Here is a 27,352-nt window from a genome sequence, read left to right on the forward strand (position 1 = left end):
GCGGCGGCCGCGGCTCTGGGAGGCCTGGTGCGGACCCCGGCGCACCCCTGGGCGCCCCCCGCGCCTCGCGCAGGTAACCGCGCGGTGCGGGGCCGCCGGGCTTGGGGCTCAGTGGGCCTGGGACGCGCTCCAGCCTTCCGGTCCGGTTCGGGTGGGCTCAGGCCGGGGACGCAACCCTCCGGCTCCTGTCCTCCGGGCACGGCCCTGCGCAGCGGCCATTTGTCACACGCGAAAGCACTAAGTGTCCTCTTGGGACGCTAGGGAGCAGCCGAGCTGGTGGGGGTCCTGATTCCGGGCGAAGCAGGGAGATACGGCGTCTTTGCGGGCATTACAGGTTTTCCTGGGGTTCTCAAAGGGATCCGTGGCCCACAGAGGTTAAGAAGTGCCCTCCTAGCGCCACAGCCCAACCAAGGGGTTCTCCCAGGGTCTGGTCAAGCCCTGGGAGGGTGTTGTGAGGGTGGGGGGGGGGGGGGAACTCAGCTGCTCGCTTTGGGTTTCCTTGTTCTGCACTGCAGATCACCTCGGGAGAGCCCAGGCCCTGGATGTCAGACAGGAATCGGAGAGAGGGTCCCTCTGAAGCCCCGCCTCCCACTCCCTTTCTCCCGTGATGACTAAGGATTCTGGATTCAGGGTTTACTGACCACACCCTGGGACCCGCGGGGGCGGAGCCGGTTTGCTCACGCGGCCTGGGCAGCGGGCTGGGCGAGCTCTGGGTTCCTCCTTTGGACGGTTGTGGGAGCCAGCTTCCTCCGCGGGCTCATCCGCCAGGACGTACACACGTAAACCTTGCCTGCTGGTTGGCGGGAGCCTTTACCTGGTCCGCGCCTCCCAGGGACTTTGGCCCTGAACCTGCCGCGGTTGGGAGGGGGGACTCCTGCCTTCGGCCAGGGACACGAATGAGGCAGTTTTTGCAGGAAGTTGGGGTGTCGTGGCACCAGGAGCCTCACATGGGGTTGAGTCATCCTGTTTGTCCTGACCTTTCTGGAAGGCAGCAGGAATTCATTGTTTCCAGGTGTGGGTCCTTCCTGGGCTTTCTGTTGCATTTGAGTGAAACCCAGCTCCCTTCCCTGCCTCCACCCCAGCAGGATGCCCTTGCTCTCGCCTGCCAGTGGCCCCCCTGCCACAGTCAGTGCTCCCCTAAAGCTCCGGCATCAGCAGGCAGTTAATCGTTTACTCAGGCTCTGTGCTGTCCCTGGTGAGCTGCTCCCATGCCAGACTGCTTTGCCAAAGTTCTGCCTGATGGCCTGATTTCTCCGTGGCCCTGGGTTGACCCAGGGTGGGGCTGAGGATGTGCCCCGGCCTGTTTGGAGTCTTCAGCCCCCAGAAAGGGACTGTGGACATGGGCACCAGAGTGACCACCCACGAGTGCACCACCCAGAGTGCGGGCCAGTGGGCCTGGGGTCCCACCCCCCACCTACTCAGCCCTTTCCGGGGCATCTGGGGCTGATACCCCTCGGAGAACTGTTAGGTGAGCACAGGCAGCTCAGGCCCAGGGTCCTGGAATGCCAGGGTGGGGGGTTCTCTGGCCAGGTGGGGCTGTGGCACTGCCTGCCCAGCCAGTGCAGCCCTCTGGTTCCGAGAGGGGAGAAGCTGGCTGGGCTGGCAGGCAGAGTGTCCATGGCACTGCACAGACAGGCAAGTGAGAAGCAGGGGCGGCCGGTGGCCAGCACAGGTCCTGGCCCGGCTGGGCAGGAGGGGCCCATAAAGGCTGAGCGTAGGAGGCTGAGAGGTGAGGCCCCACAGCATTGTCCCCGAGCTCTGCGGTGGCCTTTGTCAGGGGAGCCCAGCAGGTGCAGCCTCCCCCCGCCCACCCCCGATCTTGCTCCTGGAGGCTGTGGTGTATAAGGGTGCTGAAGAAAGGAAACAAAGCTGGTGCTCACTGGCCAAGGGAGGGGCCGTGGCTTCTGAACCATCAGCCCCCACTTGGGGGTCCTATTAGGGCTTTTTTTCCCTCTGCGGGGTCCCTGGCCCATCAGGCGTTGAGGGAGTCTGGCTACAGTGTTCTCCGTCCACCTTCTGTCTAGAAGACACTTCACCTCGAACCATGAATCTCGACATTCAGTGTCAGCAGCTGAGTGACGCCCGGTGGACGGAGCTCCTGCCTCTGATCCAGCAGTACCAGGTGGTCAGGTAGGTGCACACGGAGGCGGCGGGCGGGCCCCCACCCCCGGCCGGCCGCTCTGCTGCCTTCCCCCCCCCCCACCACAGTGGGCGGGGCTTCTGATGCACAGTGCACATTTTACATGGTCCCTCCTCGTTCTCGGCCACCCGACTCTTGAGCCTGCTCAGGCTCTGGGAAGTCTTTCTGACTTCCCGCCAGGGCCGAGTCACAAGTTTTTCATGAGAATATGCAGAAATGCTGTTGTGTCTGCGGGGTATGTTGTATCCTACCGACTGCCGTGGCACCCAACGGTCACCTCTGGTCACCGTGACCCCCTGTGAGGGCGGCGTCTGCCGGCCGTCCCCACTACAGAGTTCCTGTTTCCTCTTTGTAATTGGTAAATATCTTGGGTGAGATACGCAGAGACTGCTGACATCCTGCTTCTGCTCAGACTTTCACCTCCTGGTTTTGTCATCCGTCGGTGGATCTTGCCAGAACAGTTATTACTGGGCCTTTGTCTAATGGGGATTTTTAATCCCCTCGTTCCGTTCCCATTTATCAGCTGTCATTCTCCTGCGAGCGACAGCTGGTTTTCCTCCCACCAGCGTTCAGTTCTCACTGGTCGGGGTGGCCCCTGCCGTTCGTGCCCATCCTGGCGAGCCCCTCCGGTTGGCTGGCCCCTCCGAGGTGCTGTGCCCTTTCCGTGGCACTTCTCAGAGCTGCCGCCTGGTGCCGGTCTGGTGTTTCCCGGGAGGCAGACGAGAGCTCTCGCGTGCCGACCGTGCCCCCGCAGTGCGGCGTGGAGGGTGTGGGGGCCCAGACGTCACCTGTGTACGTGCTGGTGTCTTCGGCGGAAGCTTCGTGAGGTGACCTGTACGCTCCCGTCCACAGGTTGGACGACTGTGGCCTCACGGAGGTGCGGTGCAAGGACATCTGCTCTGCCCTCCAGGCCAACCCCTCGCTGACCGAGCTGAGCCTTTGCACGAATGAGCTGCACGATGCCGGGGTGCGGCTGGTGCTCCAGGGCCTGCAGAGCCCCAGCTGCAGGATCCAGAAGCTCAGGTGAGCCTGTGTGATCCACACGGCCCAGGCGCTTGCCCCACCCCGAGCTCAGGTGTGGACCTACCGGGACAGCCTGGGGAAGGGGGGCAGGAGACAGCAGCAGGTCCGGGAGCGTGGGGGCTTCCCCCGCCTTGTCTCGGGCCCCTGTCCCCCTGTGGGGTCTGCTCACGCCACAGCCCTGCCTCCTGTTCCTGGGCTCGCGACCCAGTGTCCTCTAGGCCCCGAGGTGCATCCCCTCCTGCCCTCTATTCCTTTGCCTGGAGACCCCAGAGGAGACGGCGGCCCTCTTGCAAGGCCAGGCCCAGGGCTCCCCCAGGCGAGGGGGTCGGGGTGGGGAGGGGGAGGTGCTGGTGCTGTGTCTGCTTCACCCCGGCTCCTGAGGACAGAGGGGCACTTTCCCTGGGGGCCATGGCCTGGCTGGCGGGGACCCTGCTGATGGCTGGCTGGGTGTGCTCCAGCCTCCGGAACTGCTGCCTGACGAACACCGGCTGCGAGGTCCTGCCCGACGCGCTGCGCTCCCTGCCTACCCTGCGAGAGCTGCAGCTCAGCGACAACCCGCTGGGGGACGCGGGCCTGCAGCTGCTCTGCAAAGGACTCCTGGACCCCCAGTGCCACTTGGAGAAGCTTCAGTGAGTGTGGGGCCCACCACCCAGGCCGCCCCCAGCCCTACACTTCCGGGTCACTGTGGTTTTGGCTGAGGACGGCCCTGGGCAAGCCCTTGCCTCAGCGTGTTGGCTGCAGGGAGCTTTGAAGAGGGAGCTCTGGGGGACCTGCCGATGGTCCTTCTGTGTGATGCTGGGGCTGTAGTCCAAAAGCCGAAAGGTGGCCTGTAGCCCCACATCACGTGTGGGGCGGCCTGGCCACCAGAAGTGTGCTGATGGGCTCAGCGATGGAGGAAGGCAGGCAGACCCAGATCGGGAGACTGGCATCTTTCTCCCGGGTCCGGTGACCCCCAAGCTCAGGGTGGGGCTCGTGGTTGGCGGCCGGCTTCCCAGAGGCCCTGAGCGCCCACCGTGCAAGGAGATGGCCCCTTAGCCACTGCTGTCCCTGCCCAGCAGCCCTCTGGTCTCATGCGCCCTGCAGCCCGGGGTGGGAGAGGAGACCCGGACCGAGCTCCCTTGGCCAGGGTTCCCGACACCCACCTGTCCCCAGGCTGGAGTACTGCAACCTGACGGCCGCCAGCTGTGAGCCCCTGGCCGCAGTGCTCAGGGCCTGGAGGCACGTCAAGGAGCTTGTGGTAAGCAACAACGACATCGGCGAGGCTGGCGTGCAGGCGCTGTGTCGGGGCCTGGTGGACTCTGCCTGCCAGCTGGAGACGCTCAAGTAAGTGTGGGGGTCTGGCGGGGGCGGGGGGACGGGACCACGGGGGCTTCCCAGCTCTGCCGGCCCCCCTGTGCCCCCAGACTGGAGAACTGCGGCCTCACGCCGGCCAGCTGTAAGGACCTGTGCGGTGTCGTGGCCTCCAAGGCCTCGCTGCAGGAGCTGGACCTGGGTGACAACAAGCTGGGTGACCAGGGCATCGCCACACTGTGCCCCGCGCTGCTGCACCCCAGCTCCCGGCTCAGGGTCCTGTGGTGAGTTTGCGCCCGCCCTGCTTCCTCGGAGAGCCGTGGCCCCAGCGGGCGGGTGGGGAGTATCTGAGAAGATTGGCTGTGTGTCCCCTGGGGGCCCTGCAGTGATGCGTCCCCGGCTCTGCAGGCTCTGGGACTGTGACATCACCACCACGGGCTGCAGAGACCTGTGCCAAGTGCTCAGGGCCAAGGAGAGCCTGAAGGAGCTGAGCCTGGCAGGCAATGCGCTGGGGGACGAGGGTGCCCGGCTGCTGTGTGAGAGCCTGCTGGGGCCTGGATGCCAGCTGCAGTCCCTGTGGTGAGCGCAGCCCGAGGGCAGCCGGGGGACGGTGGGCCTGTGAGGAGCGTGGCGCCTGGGGACACCTCGGGGAGGACAGTGGTGCTGGTGCCCCGGGGCCCAGGCCCCAGGTCAGCCTCTGCGCCCGCGGGCAGGGGTGCCGCGCGGGAGGGGGTGCCGCGTGTCCTTAGAGGGCGGGGCCTCCGGGGCCTCAGCACCCCGGAGGTGTGGGCGTGGCCAGGCCCTAGTGCTCTTTCTCTCCCAGGGTGAAGTCCTGTGGCCTCACGGCCGCGTGCTGCCCCCACGTCAGCGCGATGCTGACCCACAACAAGCACCTCGTGGAGCTGCAGATGAGTGACAACAAGCTGGGCGACTCCGGTGTCCAGGAGCTCTGCCAGGGCCTGAGCCAGCCTAGCGCCACGCTGCGGGTGCTCTGGTGAGCGAGCACGGGCGTGCCGGGCACGTCTCAGTCTGATGGGTCCAAGTCCGGGGTCCCGCGCGTCCCCCTGGGGCCCCTCCCTACTCCTGACGGCCACGTCTGGCAACTCCCGGAACCCGCGGGCTCCCGAAGGCCTGGCAGCACCTGCTTTGTGCGCTGCCCTGCACGGCTGTGTTCCGGGGTCCTGGTTCCTTTGTTGTGCTGGACGCCTGTTTGTGCTCCAGTGTCGGGCCTTTGAGGATTTTCCCAATCTTGTTTCTTGCTTCCTGGAGCTCTCAGGAACCCACTGCTGGGTCTCACCGACCGCCCTGTAGCCCGACACCCCGTTCTTGTTTCTGTTCTCTCTTGGCCCGTCAGCCGTTTGCTTCTGCTGTCGCAGGTTTTGGCTTTGTTGGCGGCCTCTGGATCTCTGCTTCTCACTGTGGCTTCTGGGGATGCCTGGCCATGCTGGGCGGGACACAGGTGAAGGATGTGGCTGAAGCAGCCCTGGACAGCTGGCCCTGCAGGCTGAGCCCGACAGGGTCCCCTGCTTTTCTATCCAGAGGGCCTGGTCTGCTGCCAGCTCCTTGGGGTGCTCTGGGGGCAGGCGGGGCAGGGGGCGTGGCTTGGGTCCACGTAGACTCAGGTCTACCTCAGCTGTCAAACCAGGCAGGGGGCCTGGAGCTTCTGGGGCCTCAGCTCCATCCCCCACCTAGGTGTCCTTGCTCTGGAGGCTGGAAGCCTCTGTGTACTTTGTGCCTCCGGCCACCCTCCTCCCTCCCACCTTTGGCCTCTGGGTGCCTCCTTGGCAGCCCAGCCAGGCTCTAGCACCTGGCGGTGAGCAAGCAAGCGGCTGTAGGAGGCCCTCTGGTGACCCGAGTTGGCCCCGGGGAGGCTGTGGCCAGGGTGTGCCAGCCTCAGGTCCGTCTGACCACTCGGCCTGGAGGGCAGCTGTGTGCACCTTCCTTCCCTCTCCGGTCGGGGTGTCTGCCTGGGGCCGGCCACTGGGTCAGAGACAGACGTGCTCCCGAGTTCGAGGTTTGGGGAACGGCTACGACCCCGAGGTCTCGGCGTGCGGTGTGCACGCACACGTGCCTCAGGGCTCCATGAACATCGCGGTGCGTGGACAGCCCCGCCAGCACCCTGTTCTGTGGCGGATCCTCTCGTCCTGACCTGTGCCCTGCCGTCTGCCCAGGCTGGGGGAATGCGACGTGGCCAACAGCGGCTGCAACAGCCTGGCCTCGCTCCTGGTGGTCAACCGCAGCCTGCGGGAGCTGGACCTCAGCAACAACTGCATGGACGACCGGGGCATCCTTCGGCTGATGGAGAGCCTGGAGCGGCCTGACTGTGCGCTGGAACAGCTGGTGTGAGTGGGGCGTGGTGGGGGGGAGCTGGAGGGGGGGCGGGAGCTGGGGGATGGCCCGCGAGGCCATGACCCAGCCTCCTCCCTGCGCACGCAGCCTGTACGACATCTACTGGACGCAGCAGACTGAGGACCTCCTTCAGGCCCTGGGAGAACGCAAGCCAGGCCTGCGGATTATCTCCTGAGAGGCCTCCTGCCCCTCCCCCTCCGGACCTCCTGGCTGAGAATGAAGAGAAGGGTTCAAATCGATGGACTTCTGTGGGAAAGTTTCAGACACTTTTATTAAAGCACTTTTTTTGGCAGGAGGAGTGCTTGTCCTTCTTGTGGGGTCTCCACCAGGCACGGTGTCAGTGTCGCAGCTGTTAGGGCTCCCCCGCTGGGTTCGTGCCGCGGCCCATCACCCCCACCGGCAGCAGCTCCGGGGCAGCCCATCTGCACACCTGCCCCTGTCCCCCCCGCCCTCTGGGCAGCACCAGCACTGGGCCCATGATGCACAGGGCCCACAGGGCCGGGAGCTGGTAAGGACCTGTTTTACTTGTTCTGTTAGCTCTTGAAGACCCTCTGCCCCTCCTCCCAACCTCAGGCCCAGAGCCTTTGAGTTTCTGACTCCACGTTCCTCAAGGAGCCAATCCGGTGACCTCCGGCCCCGTTCACACCCCCAGGTTTGCTGGGTCAGATGAAGCCTCCCCAGGAAGTGGCTCAGGGCTGCCTCCTTAGACCTGCCCCTTCTCAGCTGTCTCAGGGTATCACTGGATGGTCGTCCTTCACATGTGCTGTCGAGGGGCTAATGGGGGTCCAGTGAGGTGCAGTCAGGGCTTCAGAGTGGCTGGGGGCCCAGGGAGCAGAGGAAGGCACCGTGATGCCTCTGCTGGGCCTGAGCCGTCCGTCTGGGTGCTGAGGGCTCGCTGTGGCCCAGAGGCCGGCGGGCTGACTGTGCAGAAAGGGGAGGGGACCAGCTGCCTGGAGCAAGCCCAGCCACAACGGTCAGGCTGAGAGGAGCCCCAGGAGCACATGTGCGCGGACGCGCGCACACACACACACACACACACACACACACACACCCACCCACCCTCTCTGGGTCAGGGGCACCTGCACCCCACAGAGCCCAGCTATGCGCATGGGAGGAAGGGAAAATAAAACCACAAGGGCTGAGGCCTGTCAGAAGGTTCCAGCAGGCCTGGGCTCTGGGCAGTTGTGAGGTGCATCAGTTTGGGGCTGGCACCCCCTCCCTCTCAGGCTCCACAGGCCCTGGGGGGTCTTCCGGCCCAGGCAGGTGTCCATCCATGTCGCCCCCGGCTCTGCCCTGGTCACCCCGGCTCTGCTGCTTCTGCCGTCGAGTCTCCTTGTACCTCAGGGTGATGTCCCTGGGGACAGTGGGGGCCAAGTCACCACCGGCCGGCCCCTGGCAGTCCCCTCACAGGGCGAAACCGCCCCTCACAGGGACGCCCCCACCCAGCTCCAGGCAGGGGCCGCGGGACCCAGACACCAGCCGAACACAGCCCCCGAGCTGGTGTCGAGGCCACCGGGAGCACGGCACTCACCGCAAGAAGAAGCGCCAGATGGTCCAGGTGAGCACGAGCACAGAGCCGAGCGTCCAGCACTGGGAGATGTAGAAGGGCAGCGACAGCGTGAGCGTATGTGGGTCGTACTTCACCACGATGAGCAGCTCTGTGACTGTGATGGCCGCCACCAGCCAGGCCTGCTGGCCCAGCTTCTTGTGGAGCTTCCTGCGGGGGAAGGCAGTCGGCTGAGGGCACTGTGGCTGTGCCCCAGGGGCAGCGACGCCAAGTGTGTCCGGGCCCGCCCCCCGGGTCTCACGGGTCATCCATGAAGTCGTAGATCTCCCGCATGGCCACGCCGCCCACGTTCACAAAGAAGATCAGCCGCAGGAGGACCAGGTAGTGCTCGGGGGGCATCCACAGCACGAACTTCAGGTAGAATGTGTTCAGCTCTGCCAACAGAAACTGGGGGACAGAGGAGGGTGGGTGGCGAGCCGGGCTGCCCAGCAGGCGCGCACACGAGACTGGCCAGCCTTACCACCAGGATGATGCCGCACACGGCCAGCCAGCGGCGCAGGCTGGAGGCGGGCTTCCACTCGAAGCGGACCCAGCTGTAGGGCGTGAACTGGAAGGCGATTCTCTTCATCTTGCCCCTGGGAGCACAGGTGCCCGTCAGCCCGGGGCCCCTCTGCTCCACCTGGCAGCCATGCCGGGGGCCCGTGATGGGTGGGAGACCCCACTCCCCTGCCCTCCCGGGTCACCTAATGGGGGCAGCTCCTGGAGAGCCTCTGAAAAATGCTGGCAGGGGATGAGGAGGACCTGATTAGACAGGCTGGGGTCGGGCTGACATCCCTCCCCCCACGGACCAGGGCAGCTAGAGAGCCGTACTTGTAGGTCGGAATGTTCCAGAGGCCCTGCCACTTGTACGTCTTCAGAGACAGCCACTCAAGAGTCTTCATGCCGCAGTAGATGCCCAGCCCATTGCAAACGAGCACATCCATGATCCACTGGGGGCGGGAGCCAGGGAGGTGGTGGGCTCCTGTGGTCCCCAGTCCCATCCTGCCCTCGACCCCCCCAGGGCAGCTGCTGGCACTTACGTGATCCCACCAGCACTCGCTGAAGTTGGGCAGCTGGTGCTCTAGGCTGTACTCGAGGAACTCGAACATCACACTCACGATCGTGCACATCCACCAGTCACGAATCATCAGGGTCTGCAGGCCGCGGCAGAGCGTCAGCCGCTCCAGGGCGACACCCCTGACCCCCTCAGGAGCGGGGCGAGGCACTGGTTGGAGGCCACGACACCAAGGACAAGTGCGGGTCGGGGCAGGACCCAGGGTGCCCAAGCAGTTGTGCCAACTCTCTGGACAGCTGCCTGGCCTGAGCCATGGCCCCCAGACCCTCGCCCACCACAGTCAACCACTCTGAACGTCAGCCTGTGGCTGGGAAGTGGCTTCAGAGCACAAGGCAGACCTGAAAACCAGGGTGTCCTTCTGACGACGAGGTCACCTTACCTTCAGGTACCAGCCAAGAAAGTGCGCAGGCACAAAGCCGTCCAGCTTGTCCTGTGGGGACAGGACACTGGCCTCGTGCACGGCCCACAGCCGCTGGTCCCTCCTTCTCCATGGGCACCTGGGCCCGGTTCCTGCCTCTCTGAGCTGTGCTGACTGGATCCCAGGGACAAAGCTGGGATCCCGCACACAGGCGGACAGCACGCCCTGACCACAGAGGAGAGCAGGTCTCCAGGCTGAGACGCAGGGACCTGCCCCACAAGGGGGCTGCACGGACCCTTCGCCAAGTGGGCTAAGCTGAAGGGAGCCCTGGGTCAGGCAGGAGGGAGGTCAGCGCCTGGCAAGGCCAACGCCAACCCCACCCTGTCTGATCTGCAGAACGACCGGGGTTCCAGAAACATGCAGGACAGGTCAGCACCTGGGGAGCTGATTAAACACGTGACTCCTGGCCCCACCCCGAGCACGGAGCTCCTAGGGCCCGCCTGTACCCAGACGTTGTGGAAGGGGTCACTCTCGTTGTCTGCGTCGTAGATGAGGCAGTTTCCCCCGTAGTCCCTCTCCGGCAGTGGGACTCCCAGCTTGGGGTCCACATACTTCAGAAACTGGCGGCCGTCCTGGACAGTCTGCAAGGCCAGCGCCCTGGTCAGTGAGGCCACATGCTGCTGGTGGCGACGGGAGAGCTCGGCTAAAGTCCCGAAAGCGTGCGTGTGGCCTGGGGTGTGTGGATGACGCCTCTGCCGAGTGGGGACAAACACCCTGCAGTGCAGGGACGGGCAGACGTGGTGGGGGTGGGGAGGCCCCGAGTCCAAGGAGATGCGCCACGTTCCCCACGTGGAGGCTGTGTGGGTGGGGACACAGGTGGGGTCACAGGTCACGGGTCTTGCTACTGCCCCTCTCCACAGGCCCTCCCAGAAGAAACACGACATCAGGTCAGCCTTCCCAGACACGGATACCAACAGCAGCAAACCGCCCTTTCTGGCCTTAGTGCTAAGGAGACTTCTGGGATTGGGGTCGACAGACGGAAGGCTGCCTGCGGCAGACACAGCCTCACCCCTCCCTCAGGCCCCCTCTGGCCACTGGCCCACAGGGAGTGGCCCCGGGAGGCCTGCGGTCAGGACACCATCCCCTCACTCCTGCCCCAAGTACCAGCCAAGGGACGAAACAGGGCAGAGGATGAGGTCGGGTGACAGATGTCTTCTGGCCTCAGACCCGCATCACATCTGTGCCAGACAGACGCACTGCCTTGTCCTGCAACTCGACCTGTCCCCAGCTTGGGGTCTGTGGAAGTGACCCTCAGACCGTGACATCAGCCACAGGATCGGAGGCTGGGCACTGCTGTATCCAGAGAGCACGAACCCAGACGCTCGGGCACAGCTGTGCCAGGTGCAGGCTGCAGACCCCGAGCAGGACGGCCCCGCGGTGCGAGCACCGCACCACGGGACACTTGGCTGACCCAGAAACGCAAACAAGGCCAGGAGAGGCGGCCACGGTAAGGGTTCCGACAAGCGCGGGTGCCGCCCAGGGTCTGGTGGCAGGAGCTCTCTCCTGGAGGGAGCCACTGGCCAGTCGTGCCGGGAAGCAGTGCAAGCAGACCTAACACGTGCTTGGGTGCACACGGGCCTGTCACCAGCAGCCCCACTCAGGAAACGGCTCCCACTCGAGGTCAAGGCCGCCAGCAGGAGATGGCCCACGACCCCCACGACCCCAATGACCCCGACGCCCTCCAAGGGCCCAGGAGGCACAAGCGAGCGCGCCCCCAGGGGGTTCTCACAGGGCAGGACTTGGTGGTGGAGGGAGAGCAGGTCGGCGCTCTGGGGGACACGAGCCACTGTTGTGTCCTAGACCTGGGTTTACACATACAGGTGTCAGTACTCAGAACCATACACCGCGCTAAGAGTGGATCTCACCACGTGGCGATAAACCACGAGAGACAGAACTGACGGGAGCTGTGAGCTCGTGAATAAGAAACTACTTTGTAAACTGAAGGTCACCGTCTAGGTGCACGTGGGGTTGAGCAGAAGGAAAAGCTTTAGTAAAGAGACACCAGTGCCAGCAAGTGGGGAGCCACGGTTTACTACGGAGAACGTTCGGGCCTCCCTCCGGACCATCCTGCTGCACAAGGTGCACTCGGAGGGAGAAGCCCCGAGGACTAAACCCCAGGACCAGCTAGTGGGGGTGCCGCCCTCCCCAGGGGTGGGACCCTGCTGCTCGGGGGACAGGCAGGCGTCCCACCCGAGCAGACCGTCCCACTGGGCCCTGTCCCCGCTCGCCAGCGGGGGCCGTCTGGGCAGGGCCCACACGCGGCTCAGGGCAGAGACCCTGCTGAGACGCGGTGCCCGCAGCCTTCCCAAAGCGGACCCTTCTGGAGGGCCCCCCTCACAGCCTCGCTGCCTGCCAAAGCTCCCGAGGGGCTGGTGGGCAAAGCCTTCTCGGACACCTTTCGCTTACCGGGGCCGCGGCACCGCCCACATTCCCAGATTATCCAAGAAAACCCGCTCACCTGGAAGAGTATGAAGATGAGGAACAGCTCATAGACCACACTGACGCAGAGCCAGAACCTCCAGTAAGCTACAGAGAGACACAGAACACAAGCGTCAGGGGCGCCAGCCCCGCCACTGGCCGGCAGCACGCCTGCGCGAGGCCTCACTCCGAAGCGAGCTTGGGCTGTGCCCATGCCTCCGGCCAGTGCTCCCAGCTTCCCCGCTCCCCCCTCCTCGGGGGCCAGAAGCGGGGGCAGCCAGCGCCCTTGCGCGTGTGTACCAGTGAGACCTCTGACCTTTACCGCTGAGGAAACCTGCAGTGGGTTTCTGCCGGACGCCTTTTGGCAAGTTAAGAAAACCTATGAATCCCAGCATGCTGTCTTCACCATGAATGCGTAGGAGACTTCGTCTTCCGTCAGCGCTAACGCGGGGAGTCGCACTGACAACGGTCTCCAGTGCCAAGCCGGAGGCTAGACCGACCCTGCTTGTGTCGAGCTTTCAGGAGACTCCCATCTCCACCCGCACCGCGGGTCCCCGGAATACACACTTCACAGCTGCTGAGGGAGATCTTCAGTGTTCTCACCACAAAAAAGAAACTAATTCTGCGGGGGTGACGGGGGGCTGTCAATCATCTGGTCTACCGTAAACCCACACGTCGTTCTGGGCCAGTGAAATCTCAATAAAGCAGAGAAAAAAACCACTTGTCCCCCAAATTCCTTTTATCGGCCACCTGGTTTTCATCCCTTGAAAGGGGAGGCTCAGACTTTTACCAGGGAAGGAAAGGGCAGCAGAGGAAGCATCTAAAACCGTCGTCTGAGACAAGTGATGGGGGAGCACGTGGCTCTTGGCTTCGGCTCAGGTCGCGACCTCAGGGTTCATGAGACCACGCCCCACAGGGGGCTCTGCGCCGGCAGCCTGGAGTCGAGTCGGCTTGGGATTCTCTCTCCCTCTGCCCCGCCCCCCACTCACGTGCACACCCTCTCAAAATAAATTAAAAAAACCACAAATGGGGCGCCTGGGTGGCTTGGTCGGTTCAGCGTCCGACTTCCGCTCAGGTCATATCTCACCGTCCGTGAGTTCGAGCCCCGCGTTGGGCTCTGTGCTGACAGCTCAGAGCCTGGAGCCTGCTTCCGATTCTGTGTCTCCCTCTCTCTCCGCCCCTCCCCTGTTCATGCTCTGTCTCTGTCTCAAAAATAAATAAACGTTAAAAAAAAAATTTTTTTAAAAACCACAAATGACAACTCTCACCTTCCAACAATCCTGACAATCCTGTTTAATACCAGCCTAAACTATCCACTTTCCCGTTGCTTGTGTCTGCTTAAAGAAACACCACCAGCTTAGTTTTAAAAACGATTTTCCCTGAATAAAAACGGTGGTGCTTACAAATGTGGAAGAGACCCTGGCCCCGCTGGCCTTGGGGATCCCAGCCGCCGGCAGGGGGAGGGAGGGCAGCTGGTAAGGAGGCGCTTGTGTGGGGCTCCGGGGCCCAGCCAGCACCCTCGGGCTTGTGAAACCTCCGCTTGCAGCTCACGCAGGCAGGAAGCACAAAGCACGAAGGACGCTTTGCTCAAGTGCCTCTGGGCGTGGGGTAAACAGTGGACGTGACAAACTAGCCTTGCTGCTGTGGAGTCTGGGAAAAGCCTGGAAAGTTCTCTGGTCAAGGCTGCAGCAGGATCTAAAAGGGCCTGCGGTAAAGCGACTCAGGGTGCTTCCCCGGAGCGCTCGCCCCACAGCCACGCGAGGGCACCTTCCTCACAGACCCTGTGACACTGAGCTCGTCTGCTCCCCTCCCCGACCGCTGCCCCCCTCCCCCATCAGACGGCCTCCAGCTGGCCATGCCCCACTGCCCATCCCCCTCCACCTGTAGAACCCCCAGGGCCCGCCCCGCCCCCAAACACGCAGTGGGTGCGCCCCTGGTTTCCCCGAGCACCCGCCCCACCTGCCCACCCACTTTCTTCCTGCGCATCAAATCCAGCGGCCCCCGCAGCCCTCACAATATTCTGTTTACTCCAGCTTCCAGAGGGAGCCGCGCATGAAAACAGAAATCGTGAAGAGAAGGGTGCCTTTTTCACAGGCCACTTTCAACTGGAACTGTAGCCAATTCAAGTTTCCCAACAAAGCACCTTGTTTCTGGGCCAGAAAACCCTCCCCACCGGCCCCATGGCGTGCTGCCCAGGACTGAGGGGACCACTTCCCATGTGCTCTGACTTGACAAGTTTGAGGCGTCCTGCCCGCCACCAGGGAGAAGGTGCCCCAGAGCAGGCCCCCGCATTCGGTAAATCACAGACCGGCAGGGAAGCCGCTCACACCAAGCGACCAAACCGAAAGGCAGGCGCAGCAGAGCCCAGCACGCAAGATGGGAGCGGGTGACCGGCACCCCAGATTGAACGGGATGCAGGGCCTCCCAGGAGCCCCGAGGCCAAGCAGCTGCCCACCGCTGTCCGATCCCAGGCTGGGCCCAGCGCCCACAAGCGACCTGCTCCGCCCCCCCTCCGTCCGCTGACTCTCCAGAACTCTTCCCGGCCGATCCAACAGGCACCCGGACTTTTGTCGGGACTTTTGGTGGCTTTTAAAGTGTTCTCTCACTCTGTCTAGTTCAGACCCTTCTGAGGCCCAGAAGACTGAGCAGGTGGGGAGCCGCAGGGCCAGGCCGTGCAGCTGCGCGCATTCACCACTGCCCCTCCCGGCAGGCACCAGGCGGTGTCACCCAGTGTCAGCGTCCCAACCAGGCATCGAGGGGGGCAGAGTGGCCGGTGAGACCAGCCAGCGCAGGTGCCCCCGCACCGCTCGGAGTACCCGGGGCCCTAGCTCACAGCCACAGCGCTCACCGACCCCTTCCCCAGGGCAGTCCGGTCACCTCCAGCACGGCCTAAAATAGTCCCGCCCTTTAAGCTGCTGCTTCTCCTCCCAGGACTTTGTGCTACACGAATGATCGGACACAGGCGATGGTATGACTGGGAAACAAACCGGAGTGCGTTCAGATGACCACCAAACGAACAGCCATTAAATATCTAGTTGCCAAGTAAAAAATGAGTAAGGGGGTGTTTGTGTTTCCCTGAAGTGAGGAAGTCTGATATAAAACCACACACAGAGTAGGGTCCCATGTTTACATGCTACCTGTGTACGCATGTGCAGAAACACACTAAACCTCAACAGCCGGCTTCTTCCTGTGAGTGGCTTTGGTTTCTATTTTAAAATACTTTTTGTACTTTCCAAGTATTCTACAATGAATACACACCCTATTAAGACAGAAAAGAAACAAAGGTTCTAAGATTACAAAGGTTACTAAGTTGTAACATTTCAGGAAACCAACCATGCCTTGCCCTTAGAGGCGGCCCCTCAACCAGGCTGGAGCCCTAGACACACTGGGGCTGGGGCAGGGCAGGGGGCAGGACCAGCGGTGGGGGGGCAGGGGCAGGGGCAGGACCAGCGGTGGGGGGGCAGGGGGCAGGGCGAGGGGGCAGCTCGAGCATTGCTCTGCAGCTCCGAGGCCAAGGGGGTTGTTGGAACTCCCTCAACTTGGGGGTTGGGGGTGGTTAGATAGACAGGAGAACTCATTGCAGATGGCACCCAGTGAGCAGGCCAATGGCAGGGCCACCAGCTGAAGCCCATGCCGACCCCGCGGGCCAGTCCTGGGGCACCAAGGTCTGCAGAAGCAACCCCCTGAGACACAGTGGGTGGAAGGCACACGGGGTGTGGGGGGTGGGGGGTGGGGGGTGGGGGGTGGGGGAAGGGCAGCTGCGGGACAAGGTGAGGAGCAGAGAGACGGGAGAAGGGGCTGCAGGAAAGCCAGCCCTCGTCCTCAGCTGTGACAGTGCGCCCTGGCTGGCGGGAGGGGCTGGGAAGAGGAGGACAGGACACTCACACCCGGCAGCACAGACACGGAGCGACTGCTCGGGACAGAACCGTCACATGGGCACAGACGGAGAGAGAAAGGGCGAGTTACCTGGATGAGGTCTGGAAAATGGCCCGTCTTTAGCTTGTGTGACTCCAAAACATAAGAAAACCAAAATACTGGCCACAATACCTCTGCAAACAAAGAACAAACAGCCCCTCAGTGTGTGTCTCCCAGGCGGGAGGTTGGGGGTAGGAGGGACCCCAGGATGCCCTCTGCAGTGACAGCCCCTGTCCCCAGGGAGGGAGGAGGCCGCGCCTCGCGGGGGGGGGGGGGCGCCCAGGCCAACCGCCAGAGGCAGACCCGCCCTCGGGACGAGACCCTTGGTGGAGGATGTGCGTCGTTTAGGTTGCAAAGCGGTGCCCACTAGTGTGTGTGCTTCCCATTGAAAGAGCCCCTGAAATCCCACATGTGACCACCCAGGGCACCGAGGGCCCACCGAAGACAGAAGGATGCTAGGGTCGAAAGGCTCTCTGCTCCCGCAAGGCAAGGGCAGCACCCCCCACGCAATCCCCACAGGGCTAATTCACAACAGGACCAAGCGGACGTGCTGCAACCACAAGTGCACAGACACACAGAGACGTGCCTGCGGGGGGGGGGGGGGGGGGGGGACAGGAACAAGGAGGACACACAGACAGTGGTGCTCACGCTCCATTCACACGGCCACCGCCCGCCCAGCGCAGGGTCTGAGGGGGGCAGTGCCGCCTGCCCCCCCCACTGCCGGCAGTCCCATGGCAGGGACGCACATTGCTGTTTGCAGCTGGGCTGCTGCCCTCCAACAAGCACGATGTGACACCACACGGGAGGCCGGAGGCGTTGGCCTGGAAGCACCTGCCCCCCCCCCCCCCCGCTAAGAGCGCCCAGGGTCCAGGGCAGGCACCGGTGAGGCCGGGCCCCACAGGACACCGCCTGCCAGCCCCTCCGCTCCTGCCCGCCCCTGTGTGGCCAGGGTGTGTTCCGATCGCACCGGGCAGCATGATGCTGTGGGTGTGCAGAGCGGTCCTGTCCTGAGCAGGACAGGCTCCCTGCTCCTGCCGGCCTACGGACCACAGTAAGTGTGGAGGGACCGATGGACACTGGCCACTGCGCTCAGCAGGGCGGGACCCACATCCCCATCACAGGGGCTGACACAGAGGGCCCGTGAGGTGCCCACTGCTCAGGGCAGGGTGTGGGGAGGCGGGAAGTCTGCAAGGGGCTGCTTGGAGGGGCACACAGACCCCCACTAGGCAGCGCTCCCAGTGTGACACGCTCCACCCCCAGGAGAGGCCCCTCCTGGCACGACCGAGAGATAGCTTTGGAGCCACGGGTGACCCCCAGAGAAGTCACCACCAGAACAGAACGAGGGAGGTGAAGTCTCAGGGCGCCTGTGCCCCACCTGCCCTCACCAGGTCAGAGTCTCGATTCCAACCTCGGTTGTACATCTTGAGGCAGTGTTTAGGGTCACTTGGCAAGATCTGTGAGTCAGGTGAAGGATGTACAGTATCCCCCCCACTCCCTGCACCCAGGTCTGCGTTAACACCCGACGTGAGGATGGGGCGTCTGTCACAATTTACGAATCCACACTGGTACATTAACCACAGTCCACTGTTTTCAGACTTTCTCACTTTTCATCCAAAGTCCCTTTCCTGGCCCAGGACCCCACCAGGACCCCCATGACATTCGGGGTCAAAACCCCGCTGGGCTGTGACAGTGCCTCAGGCGTTGTTTTGGATGGCCTGCAGTTTGAAGACCGGTCGGGTGCTCTGGAGGACGACCCTTAGCGAATGCCATCTGCCACTTTCTGTGATTTCGATCTTGTTTTTGGGAGTAAGATCACATCACACCGACATGATCTCTGACGTCCCCTGGCTGGGACACACCTGTCAGGTGCCCTCCCTGCTCTGCTCTTGGGGGGGGAGGGGTCCCTCTACACAGCCTGCACGCAAGGGCTGGGGAGCACCTATGTTTATCTGGAATTTATCTACACGGGCTACTTGTCTCTTCTCCCTCACTTACTTTATCATTTATATTGGCACGGACTCACGGATATGCATTTTATACTTTGGATTATGATGTGGTAATAATTTATAGATTTTTTTTTTTTTTTTTTGCTCAAATTGTATCCATTTACCTACTTTGACCACTGGGAGCCCTTTCGATGGTCTCCTGTATCAGAGCTTTAACATAACCCCATCTGTGGGGCGTTGTGCTTTTTTCTGAGCACTTTCTTTCCGGCGCTAGATGACCCTCCCAGACCTTCCTGGCATCTCCTGCCCCAGGCCTGGGTTCAGCCATTTCTCTGGGAGCCCCAGCTCCTTCCCTGGAGGATGGTCTTGGGAGCCACGTTCTGGGGGGTGATGTGCTCCTTGCCACTGGGGCATTATAACTTCTGGGCCTCTCGGCCGATAGTCAGAGCTGTGTGTACAAACCATGCAAACAAACAAATGAGAAATGTTTCTCTGCGCAACCAGCTGTACCTACGTTAAGCTAAACACGAGTTCTTACTACGTCTCCGACCACCACCAGTTACCCCAGGGCCCATCCTCCCCTCGATCCCCTGGAACCTCCCACTCAGCGGTGAGACCGCACGGGGCTCCCACCGGCCGTCGGCCTCCTGCTCAGTTGTTCCACTCCAGGACGCGGGACGCAGATTCAGAACTGGTCACCTGACCCCGCCGGGAACAACTTCGTCAACTAGAGCCCGGCACTCGCGGGCGGGTGCCCTGCCTTGAGTCTTACGGACTCCCGCCCCTTCAGTGAGGGGGTTTCACGCGTTTGTAACACCCCGAGAGTCTGGCCACCGTCTGCATCCCTTCCTGGGTCCCCGACGTCCGAAATTATCTTTCCTTCACTTGTGAACATTAGGTTTACTCTGTGTTGTTGAGTCCTGTGCACACTGACCAACGCACAGCCACAGGTCCACCATCATACTTATCGTACAGAACACTCAAAACACTCTCCACACTCCCCAGCGCTCTACCACTGGCTCCCCCACTGCCCTAGAAACCAGTGACCTTACCACCACTGCACCTTTACCAGAGCCACACGGTTGCAGCGTGCGTGGCCTTTCCACATAGCTTCTTTCACTTAGTAAGACGCGTCTGAGTTTCACCTACGTCTTTGCAGTGTTAAAAAGGAGACAGCAGGCCCAAAACAAAGTCACTTGGGCTGAGCCCCATGTTAGCAAACCACAACTCAATCCCCACCCAAACAAAGTGTAGTATCGGTCCCAGGAGCGCAACCTTTAACCGGCCCACATGGGACTAGCTGGCCCGCAGCCCCCTTCTGCCCCCCTCAGGAGGGTGACCCTGCCCCAAACCATGTGGTCTCTGTTAATGACTTCCTTCACCGCCACCCTTTCGTCTTTAAAAAGCCTGGCAGAGTCCCTTCTACTGCTGGATGGGACACCGCCCATCCATCAATCACTGAACGAAGCCAACTTGATCTTTAAATTTACTTCAATTTTTGTCATCTGACAATGGCTTCGTACCTCATTTCATTTTGCTGCTTAATAACATTTCATCGTCTGGATGTGCCTGTTTCTGTTTACCCGTTTACCTACTGGAGGGCACGCTGGCCACTTCCACATTTGGACAATTAGAATAAAGCTGGTACAACATCCACGCGCAGGTTTTTGCGTAGACACGAGTTTTCACTTTAATCTCGATAAATACCTACGAGTCCAATTACCGGATTCCATGGTTAGAATAACTTTAGTTCTACAAGAGACTGTCAAACTTCTGGTGTCATCTTTGAAAACCCAAGATCGCCAGATTTTCTGTCTTTCCAGGAAGTTGTACAGCTTCATATTTTACACTTTGGTCTATAAACCTTCTCAATTAATTATCGTGAGAAGTGAAGAGCCCGTATCCGTCTCCTTTCTCGCAGGGAACTCTCCGCTGTTCCGGGACCGTCTGTTGAGAAGGCTCTCCCCTGATGCCTTTGCTCCTGTGCAGCGACGAGGCGACTGCATTGACGTGGGCATGAACCTGCACCCCCCGGTCCGTCCCAGCCGAACGCTCTGCCAACACCACACTGGCCTCGTCACTGCAGCCTCACAGCGAGGTCAGCTGGTGTCGTTCCTCCAGCTTTGTTCCTCCTCAGTGTTCGGAGTACGTTGTATCTCCTGTGTGTTCTAATACGCAAAGTACGTTCACGTTTTACATGTAACAACTTACGTATCTCTGTGTACACACTGTGTACATGCATGCCATCGTCCCAAATGTCGCCGACGGGTAAATGGTGACGATAGGGTGAAGCCCATCCACACAGCATACACCCCCAGCAATCCTGCCCCACCGATGGACACCGCAACGCGGACGTCACGAGACCATCATGCCCAGCGGAAGAAGCCAGACACAGTGTGCAGGGTGGGTGACTCCGTGTACACGAAACGGTACAGGAGACAAGAGGAACCTGCGGGGACAGACGGCCCGTGCGGAGGGCTATATCTCCACAGGTCTGTGCATCTGTGGAAACTCACTGAGCCGTGCGCTGGTTAGACACATGTTGCATTAAATTACTGGTCGATAAACTTGACTTCAAGAGAAAAACCAAACCTACTCCCCCAAAGTAACAGGACTTGTTACACCCATAAAAAGAACAATACACACAAGCTGAAACGGAGAGCTTACGGAACACAAGCTAATTTCCTACTTTTTTAACGACGTACTCATTGGGTTTTTTTTAACAGTAAGCATAATTTTTGGAAGCTCTTCCTTTACAGAAGACATAAGCCCGAGCGCATCAAAAGCTCTGATGTGCTACCAAGGGGCGGGGCTGGGGCTGGGGCTGGGGGGCTGCCCGGAAGTGCCAGCCTCAGCCAGGCAGGGGTGCTGAGCTGGGGGCGGGCTGTGTGCCCATGTGTCCACACACCCAGGAGATCCTGGGAAGCAGCAGCAGAGCCACGGGTGGCGCGAGAGTGGGGTTGAAGCAAGGCCTCCAGGGACGAGCCAGGAGTAGGTTCCAGGCACCACGTGCAGAATTACGGGGCCAGGAAGGTGGCTCTTCTCTGTCCCAGGAAGGAGAGACTGTGAGCTACGAAGACCTCCAGTGTCCCCAGGACACATAACTTCAGAGCAGCAAAGTGTCCAGGAGCCCTCACATCCCCACACCCCTCAAGGCCTCTCCTTCAGTGACCATGCACAGGGGCTGCTGGGCGAGGGCCCAGGCACCTGCTGCTCACTGTCCCAGCCACTTGCGTGCAGGGGCACCTCAGGATAGGAGCTGACACAGGGCCAAGAGGTGGGACGTGCCCCCGGGTCTAGGCTGGAGGGGCTCCCTGGCAGGTGTCCGATGAGTCAGAACCCAGGCCTTGCCCTTGGAGGGCACTCCGAGGGTGCCCTGCGTGGGCCCACTGTGGCTGGGGTTGTGCCCTACCTGTGACAACTCTTGCCTGGTGTCATTGGAACTGCTCACTTCTGGCCTGACCCCACAGCCAAGGGGGGACACCTCTTAAGTGTGACCAAGTCCCGCTTTCTTTCTGGTCTCTGCCCATCTGGGCCCAGCAGACACCTGGCACTAACAGACAAAGGCACAGAGAAGGCCACCTTCTACTTGGAAATGCCCGCTGAGCACACTCGGGCTCCCACCACAGCCTCCCTGTCTCCTACATCCACAGGTTCAGTGTCCCTGATGAGGGACCCGTCACAGTGAGCGCAACCTGGGGCCTCCCAGAAGGGCCAAGCTCCCTCTACTTCTGGACCCCATCACGCACACACGCTGCACCGAGCAGCCCCCCTGCACCAGTGGGACACCAAGTAACGGGCAGTGCCGTGTGCAGACATGCTGGGCCCCAGGCTGACACCCAGGGCTCAGGAAACAAGAGACAGACCCGGCAAAGCCACCCGGGGGACAGCGTGAGAGATGCAGGAAGGCGGCCCACAGGGCGTGCAACCAGGAGCCAGGGACACGGCGCAGGGAGGGCGCAGGGGCAGAGCCCCCACCCTCTGGCTGTGGCCTGAGAGACAAACTGGGGGCTCTGAAGCGCGTGCCCTCATGGGCGGCCGGACACACCGCTGAGAGAGCACCCGGCGTCCTCACGGGCTACTGATGCCTGAGAGCAAAGAACGGTGCTCAGGACGCACTTCTGGGCCGGCGCTAACACCCCTACTTTACAAGCCTGGCCCCACCAACCAAATCTGACCTCCGGTCCTCCGGCGCTGCCCTCTGCCTCTGTCCCTGCCCTGGTGCCCGTCACACCAGGGCAAGTGGGTCAGAGTTGCAACAGGGGCTTCCTGAGCCTGGGGGAGTCCATCCAATGCAGAAACCTCACGGGAATCTGCTCTAAAACCAGCCAATCTTCCTCACACACTTCTGAGAGTGGCCTCAGAATCCGTGGGATTCCAGCAAGGGACACAACTGGCCAGCGAGTCTGGAAATAATACGGCAAAGGCAGTCTACCCGCTTCCCGACCCGCACAACGGCATCATGCCCGAGAAGCCCACTTAAAATTTTCCAAAAGCAGCAGTATCAGAGCTCAGAACGGCTCTGCACACACAAACCTGTACACTCTCAGATGCCCACACTTACAGGCTCTGTGGTCCCGTGATTTATAATAAGAAACACTTGGCCTCCACCCCGCCCCGCCCCTGGCACAGAGCCCCTAAAACCGCAGGGATTTCTGAAGGGCTAAAGGTTTCTTGTGTTATGTTACTGAGGCGCGTCTCGGACCCTCACCTGAGGGTGAGGACTGGCCGCCAGGAGAACCAGCCGCGGGACTGGAGGGCTGGAACTCTCGGTCCCACCCCCTGACCTCCGGGGATGGGAGAGGCGCTGAAGGCTGAGTCAAATCACCAAAGGCGATGGGACAGTCACTCATCCTCCACAAGACCCAGGGCACCAAGTTTTGAGAACTTCTGGGTTGGTGAACAGGTGGAGGTCGGGGGAGAGTGGCGTGCCTGGAGGGGGCACGGACGCCGCCCCAAGCCCTCAGACCTCGCCCCGGGCACCTCTCACCCTTGGCTGTCCCTCACTTACTTCCTTTTTAATCAACCGGTGATCTAGCGACACGCTTCCCCGAGTTCTGTGAGTCGCTCTAGCAAATTAATAGTACCAAGAAGGGGGTCACAGAAACCTCTGATTTGCAGCCATTCGGTCAGAAGCACCGGTGACAACTGGGGTATATGGCTGGCACCTGCAGGGGTGATGGGGGGTGATCTTGCAGGACTGAGCTGAACCATAGGACACTCAGGCAGGGTGGTGGGATGTGTAGGGATGCTGGTGGGATGTGTAGGGAAACCATCCCTCCCGCCAGAACTAGTGACCAAGACCCCTCTTGGGCTCCACCCCTGGAGGCGCTGAGGCACATTCTGGTCTGTTACTCGTGCGAATCCCTCACTGGCTGCAGGTCCACGAGGGGCAGCACCCTTAGGAGTCCTGAGACAGGTGGAGGAGGGGTAAACACAGCACAGAGCTCCAGGAGGCAGCCTGGGAGGGACGCTTCAGGCACACGCAGCGGGGACACCGGGAGCCTGGCCAGCCCACGAGTGGATACTGGCCCCGCGAGCCACAGGCCAGCCCGCGGAGAGCAGGGACCACCCCCCCCCCCCCCCCGACCCAAGCACGCCAGGCGCCTGCACCCGCCAGGCCGGGGGCCGTGTTACCTCTTGGTGTTATAGGCCGTGTCCCGAGGCGTCTCCTCCAGCAGAGTCACGTAAACGAGCACACAGGTGAGGATGAAGAGCACCGTCAGGGTGTGGGCGCGCCTGAAACCCAAACACACGGCTGGCGTCAGAGCCCGGAGCGCTACCGCACCTGGCACGCGTGGGCACGGCCGCAGCTCGGAAACCCCGGCTGGGAGCCGGCGGCCGGGCGGGAAGAGCGGTGGCGCGGTGGGCGCCGCGGGCTGTGGCTCAGAGGAAGCGGCGGCCCTGCTGGGTCCGGGGTGGAGGCAGCGGGCAGCAGGTAAACGCGGCGGTTTCCACTGAGCACGATACGACCAGCCTCACAATTCGTGAAGCGACCACATCCGAGAGCTCCGAAAGGACAGCCCAGGAACTCGGAGAAAGGGACCCCCGGACCCAAAGCAAGACGGTGCGTGTCCGCCGCGGAGAGACACGGGCTCCGGCCCCGTCCGTGAGCCAGCGGACGGCCTCCCCGGGAAACAGGGCCCGCACCGGGCAGGCGCCCAGACTGCGGGGCGAGCGGCCGATGCCGAGACTCCAGACACTACCCTGGCTCTCCGCATCTAACACCTGCGAGTGCTTGGAGAGGACGCGACCCCTCCACGCCTCGTGTCCTGATCTCGGAGCGAGGATGCTTCCACATCCAGCACAAACGTCTTTCAGGAACGAACTGAACGCTCTCTGGGCAGGAAAGAGGAGACAGTAAGGAGAGAAGCAGGGCTGCTCCAAGAGCGCTGCCGGAGGAAGAGAGAAACCAGGCTACCGCGAACGGAAAAAGGGCAAGAGAAACGGCGAAACAGACTGTTCTCCGCCCCAGCTCTTCGAAACGTGTCCGCCCACGGCAAGCAGCCACTGTACCGCGTGACGGGGCCGCCGTGGCCGAAGGAGACGCTGCACGGATCCACGTGGACTCCATGTGGCAGATGTGGTCTCCCGGACGCGGAGACCGGAAACCGGCAGACCCCACTGCAGACTCATCACTAACTGACCGGACATCCCTAAAACACCTGGATGATGGAGACTGTGCCACACACAATACCGCTCGGCTGTGGGGGCCTCAGGCACGCCGGGAGGCCCGTCTCCGGGACGCACGCACCACACGACCCCACTTACGTGGCCTTCTCCAAGGCCAAGCTATGATGACAGAGACCGGGCCAGAGGCCGGAGTGAGGTCCTGTTCTGTGCCTGACCCGTGAAGGCGGTTCCAGGAAGCTACGCGCACCAAAGCTACAAACAGATTCACTGTACAGCAACTTACAACAAAATGTCACAAATCGACCGTTGTTGGTGCAAGGTCAGGATCCAGGGAAGCATGCCGGGAGAGCCGGAGTGGTCTACAGGGCACGGGGCAGAACGCCCGTCCCGTGTACCTTCGAGAAGACACCACCCAGAGACCAGCACATGTAAGGTGCGCAGAGCAAGAACCCGCTGGGCCCAATTCCTGTCCCAGGAGTTCTCAACGGGTTTCTCCAAAGGGTGCATGTTTCCGAAGTGGCAAGTTGTTTCCCCACCAGTGACAGGTCGGTCCAAGGGGGCTCCAGGCCTCCAGAACTGGGAGAATGCCCACAGCAGGCAGACCAACAGTGTGCGGGGTTCATGGGAGCACTTGCTGGGAGCCATCTGCCTAGGAAAGGGACAGGACTGTCCCAGGGGCCTGGCCATAGGCCTGCGCGGCCACCTGGCCCAGAGGGTTCCCAGCAAGGCAAGTGTCTATGAGAAAAGGGATGGGAAGGAGCCCCAGCCTCAGGGAGGAAGGAGAGTAAACTAGATTAACAGCCCACAAACTGGCATCAGACTTGCAGAAGGAAAAACAAGCCAGTCAGTTTGAGGAGAGACGACCCCACGGTCTGGAAGAGACCCGAGGGGCACAGGGAACACCTCATTGATGCACTGTGGCCCAGGACCCGTCCACGCGGCTTCAGGGACATCAGGACGCCAAGGTGCTGTGCAGGGGCCCGCTGGGCACCCCCCCACCCCTCCACGCACAGGCACCGGGTCCTGCCAGGATCTAAGAAACACACAGCACGAGAGGCACCCTGCAGGTGCCCCACCGAAACCGCACCTCTGGAGCACAGAAGCTTTTGTCCCAGGACTTAAAAAATGACTTCAACCCTCTGGCTTCTTTCGTATTAATTTCCACAAACACGATAATCTTCCTATCGTTTCTCTGGGCTAAGACACCTTCCCTGAGGAGCCCCAGACAGCTCCAGTCACAGATCTTTCCATCCTCCAAAAAAAAACACAAGGATTATCTGAAAATGAAAAACAACTTTTTGTCCTTTGAAATAAATGTTCCCACTGTCACTCGGTCAGTCACCCCCGGCCCTGTGGAAACAGGAATAAGGAATAAGTAGGCCTCCCTCTGTCCCATCCGAGGCAGGAAGGAGCACAAAGTCCAGGACCCAGAGGTAGAGCACAGGGCACCAAAGTCTCACAGAACAACAGACTTCAGAACTGCTAAGGTCAAGTGCTACTAGAAAGTAAAATTTTTATTACTGAATTATGATGAAATGCATCTTTACGAAGGCTCCCTCCTTCTGTACAGCAAGGGGACCTGAGCAGATGCTTTTCCAAAGACACAATGGCCAACAGACACGTGGAAAGGTGCTCGACGGCACTCATTATCGGGCAAATGCAAATCAAAACCGGCGAGCTGTCACCTGACACCTGTCGGAATGACTAGCGTCAAAAAGACAAACCACCAGTGTCGGAGAGGATGAGGAGGAGGGGACCCCATGCGCTGCCAGTGGTGCGAACTGGTGCAGCCTCTGCAAACAGTATGGAGGTTCCTCGAGGAACGAGAATAAAGTTGCCATTAAGACTCAGTCATCCCACCACGGGGGACTGGAGGGAACAAGACGCCAAGTTGGAAAGACACACGCTCCCCTAGGGAACTGCTGCGTTACTCAAACAGCCCAAGTGCTCACCGACTGGACGGAAAGGAATGTTACCCAGCCACACCCAGGAATGAAATCTTGCCATCGGCAACACAGGTGGCTCTCGAGGGCATCGTGCTGAGATCAGTGGGAGAAAGACAAACACCACGTGATCTCTCCTACGTGTGGAATCTAGACACAAAACCCAAACTCACAGGTAGATACAGAGGCACTCTGGATGAAGGCAGAAACGTAGGTGCAGACCACCTGCTGCCAGGAAGACGAAGTGGGGTTTGCATGGTCAGGACTCGATCCCTGACACAGCAGTCACTACAGGCAGCCGGCAGTGGTAAAGGGGAATGCCAGGTCGGCGCCCAGGAGACAGAATGCCGAGAATTCTTTCAGACCACCGCTCAATCCATGGCCTGTGCTTTCCTCCCATTTTTCCCCGTAAAGTCTAGGTTTCCTGCTCTGACAGTTTTCCCTGGAGAGGCAATGGGGCACCGTGGGAAAATACGGATTTTGGTCATCAGCTTTGCCACTCAGTAGACTTGCGGTCTTGAGCAGCTTTCTTCATCTTTCAGAGCACCATTTCCACGTGTGGAACACTCGGGGAGACCTCCTGTCCCTCCCAGACGCCCCCGTCCCACCTCCCTGGTACTGGGAAGACCAGCACATCCTCTGGGTTAATGGCTAAT

The 27,352-nt window shown here is 61.3% G+C and overlaps 2 protein-coding genes across 10 annotated transcripts in view; one reads left to right on the forward strand and one right to left on the reverse strand.

Annotated features, from left to right (window-relative positions):
* Positions 1 to 7,094, forward strand: part of RNH1 (ribonuclease/angiogenin inhibitor 1) — an 11,217-nt gene extending 4,123 nt beyond the window's left edge. For 2 of the 6 annotated variants that reach the window (XM_040464254.1, XM_040464255.1), the window contains exons 2-10: positions 2,025 to 2,130; positions 2,993 to 3,163; positions 3,622 to 3,792; positions 4,316 to 4,486; positions 4,567 to 4,737; positions 4,862 to 5,032; positions 5,277 to 5,447; positions 6,625 to 6,795; positions 6,890 to 7,094. In XM_040464254.1, coding sequence (XP_040320188.1) covers positions 2,045 to 2,130; positions 2,993 to 3,163; positions 3,622 to 3,792; positions 4,316 to 4,486; positions 4,567 to 4,737; positions 4,862 to 5,032; positions 5,277 to 5,447; positions 6,625 to 6,795; positions 6,890 to 6,977 — 1,371 coding nt within the window. In that variant the 5' untranslated portion in view covers positions 2,025 to 2,044 and the 3' untranslated portion in view covers positions 6,978 to 7,094. Of the gene's footprint in view, positions 74 to 1,976; positions 2,131 to 2,992; positions 3,164 to 3,621; positions 3,793 to 4,315; positions 4,487 to 4,566; positions 4,738 to 4,861; positions 5,033 to 5,276; positions 5,448 to 6,624; positions 6,796 to 6,889 lie in introns of all 6 variants that reach the window. The other 4 variants (XM_040464257.1, XM_040464256.1, XM_040464258.1 and 1 more) reach the window with 3 other exon arrangements.
* Positions 7,056 to 27,352, reverse strand: part of PTDSS2 (phosphatidylserine synthase 2) — a 23,770-nt gene continuing 3,473 nt past the window's right edge. Inside the window, exons 2-12 of one of the 4 annotated variants that reach the window (XM_040464248.1) lie at positions 23,758 to 23,859; positions 16,226 to 16,308; positions 12,300 to 12,367; positions 10,288 to 10,461; positions 9,803 to 9,853; positions 9,389 to 9,502; positions 9,180 to 9,298; positions 8,830 to 8,944; positions 8,611 to 8,756; positions 8,334 to 8,519; positions 7,056 to 8,156 (exon numbers count right to left, since the gene is read on the reverse strand). In XM_040464248.1, the coding sequence (XP_040320182.1) occupies positions 7,997 to 8,156; positions 8,334 to 8,519; positions 8,611 to 8,756; positions 8,830 to 8,944; positions 9,180 to 9,298; positions 9,389 to 9,502; positions 9,803 to 9,853; positions 10,288 to 10,461; positions 12,300 to 12,367; positions 16,226 to 16,308; positions 23,758 to 23,859 (1,318 nt within the window). In that variant the 3' untranslated portion in view covers positions 7,056 to 7,996. Of the gene's footprint in view, positions 8,157 to 8,333; positions 8,520 to 8,610; positions 8,757 to 8,829; positions 8,945 to 9,179; positions 9,299 to 9,388; positions 9,503 to 9,802; positions 9,854 to 10,287; positions 10,462 to 12,299; positions 12,368 to 16,225; positions 16,309 to 23,757; positions 23,860 to 27,352 lie in introns of those variants that run through there. The other 3 variants (XM_040464250.1, XM_040464252.1, XM_040464251.1) reach the window with 3 other exon arrangements.

This window comes from Herpailurus yagouaroundi, unplaced genomic scaffold (genome assembly GCF_014898765.1).
Source record: "Herpailurus yagouaroundi ecotype Mexico unplaced genomic scaffold, PumYag 438, whole genome shotgun sequence".
Lineage (NCBI taxonomy): Eukaryota > Metazoa > Chordata > Mammalia > Carnivora > Felidae > Herpailurus > Herpailurus yagouaroundi.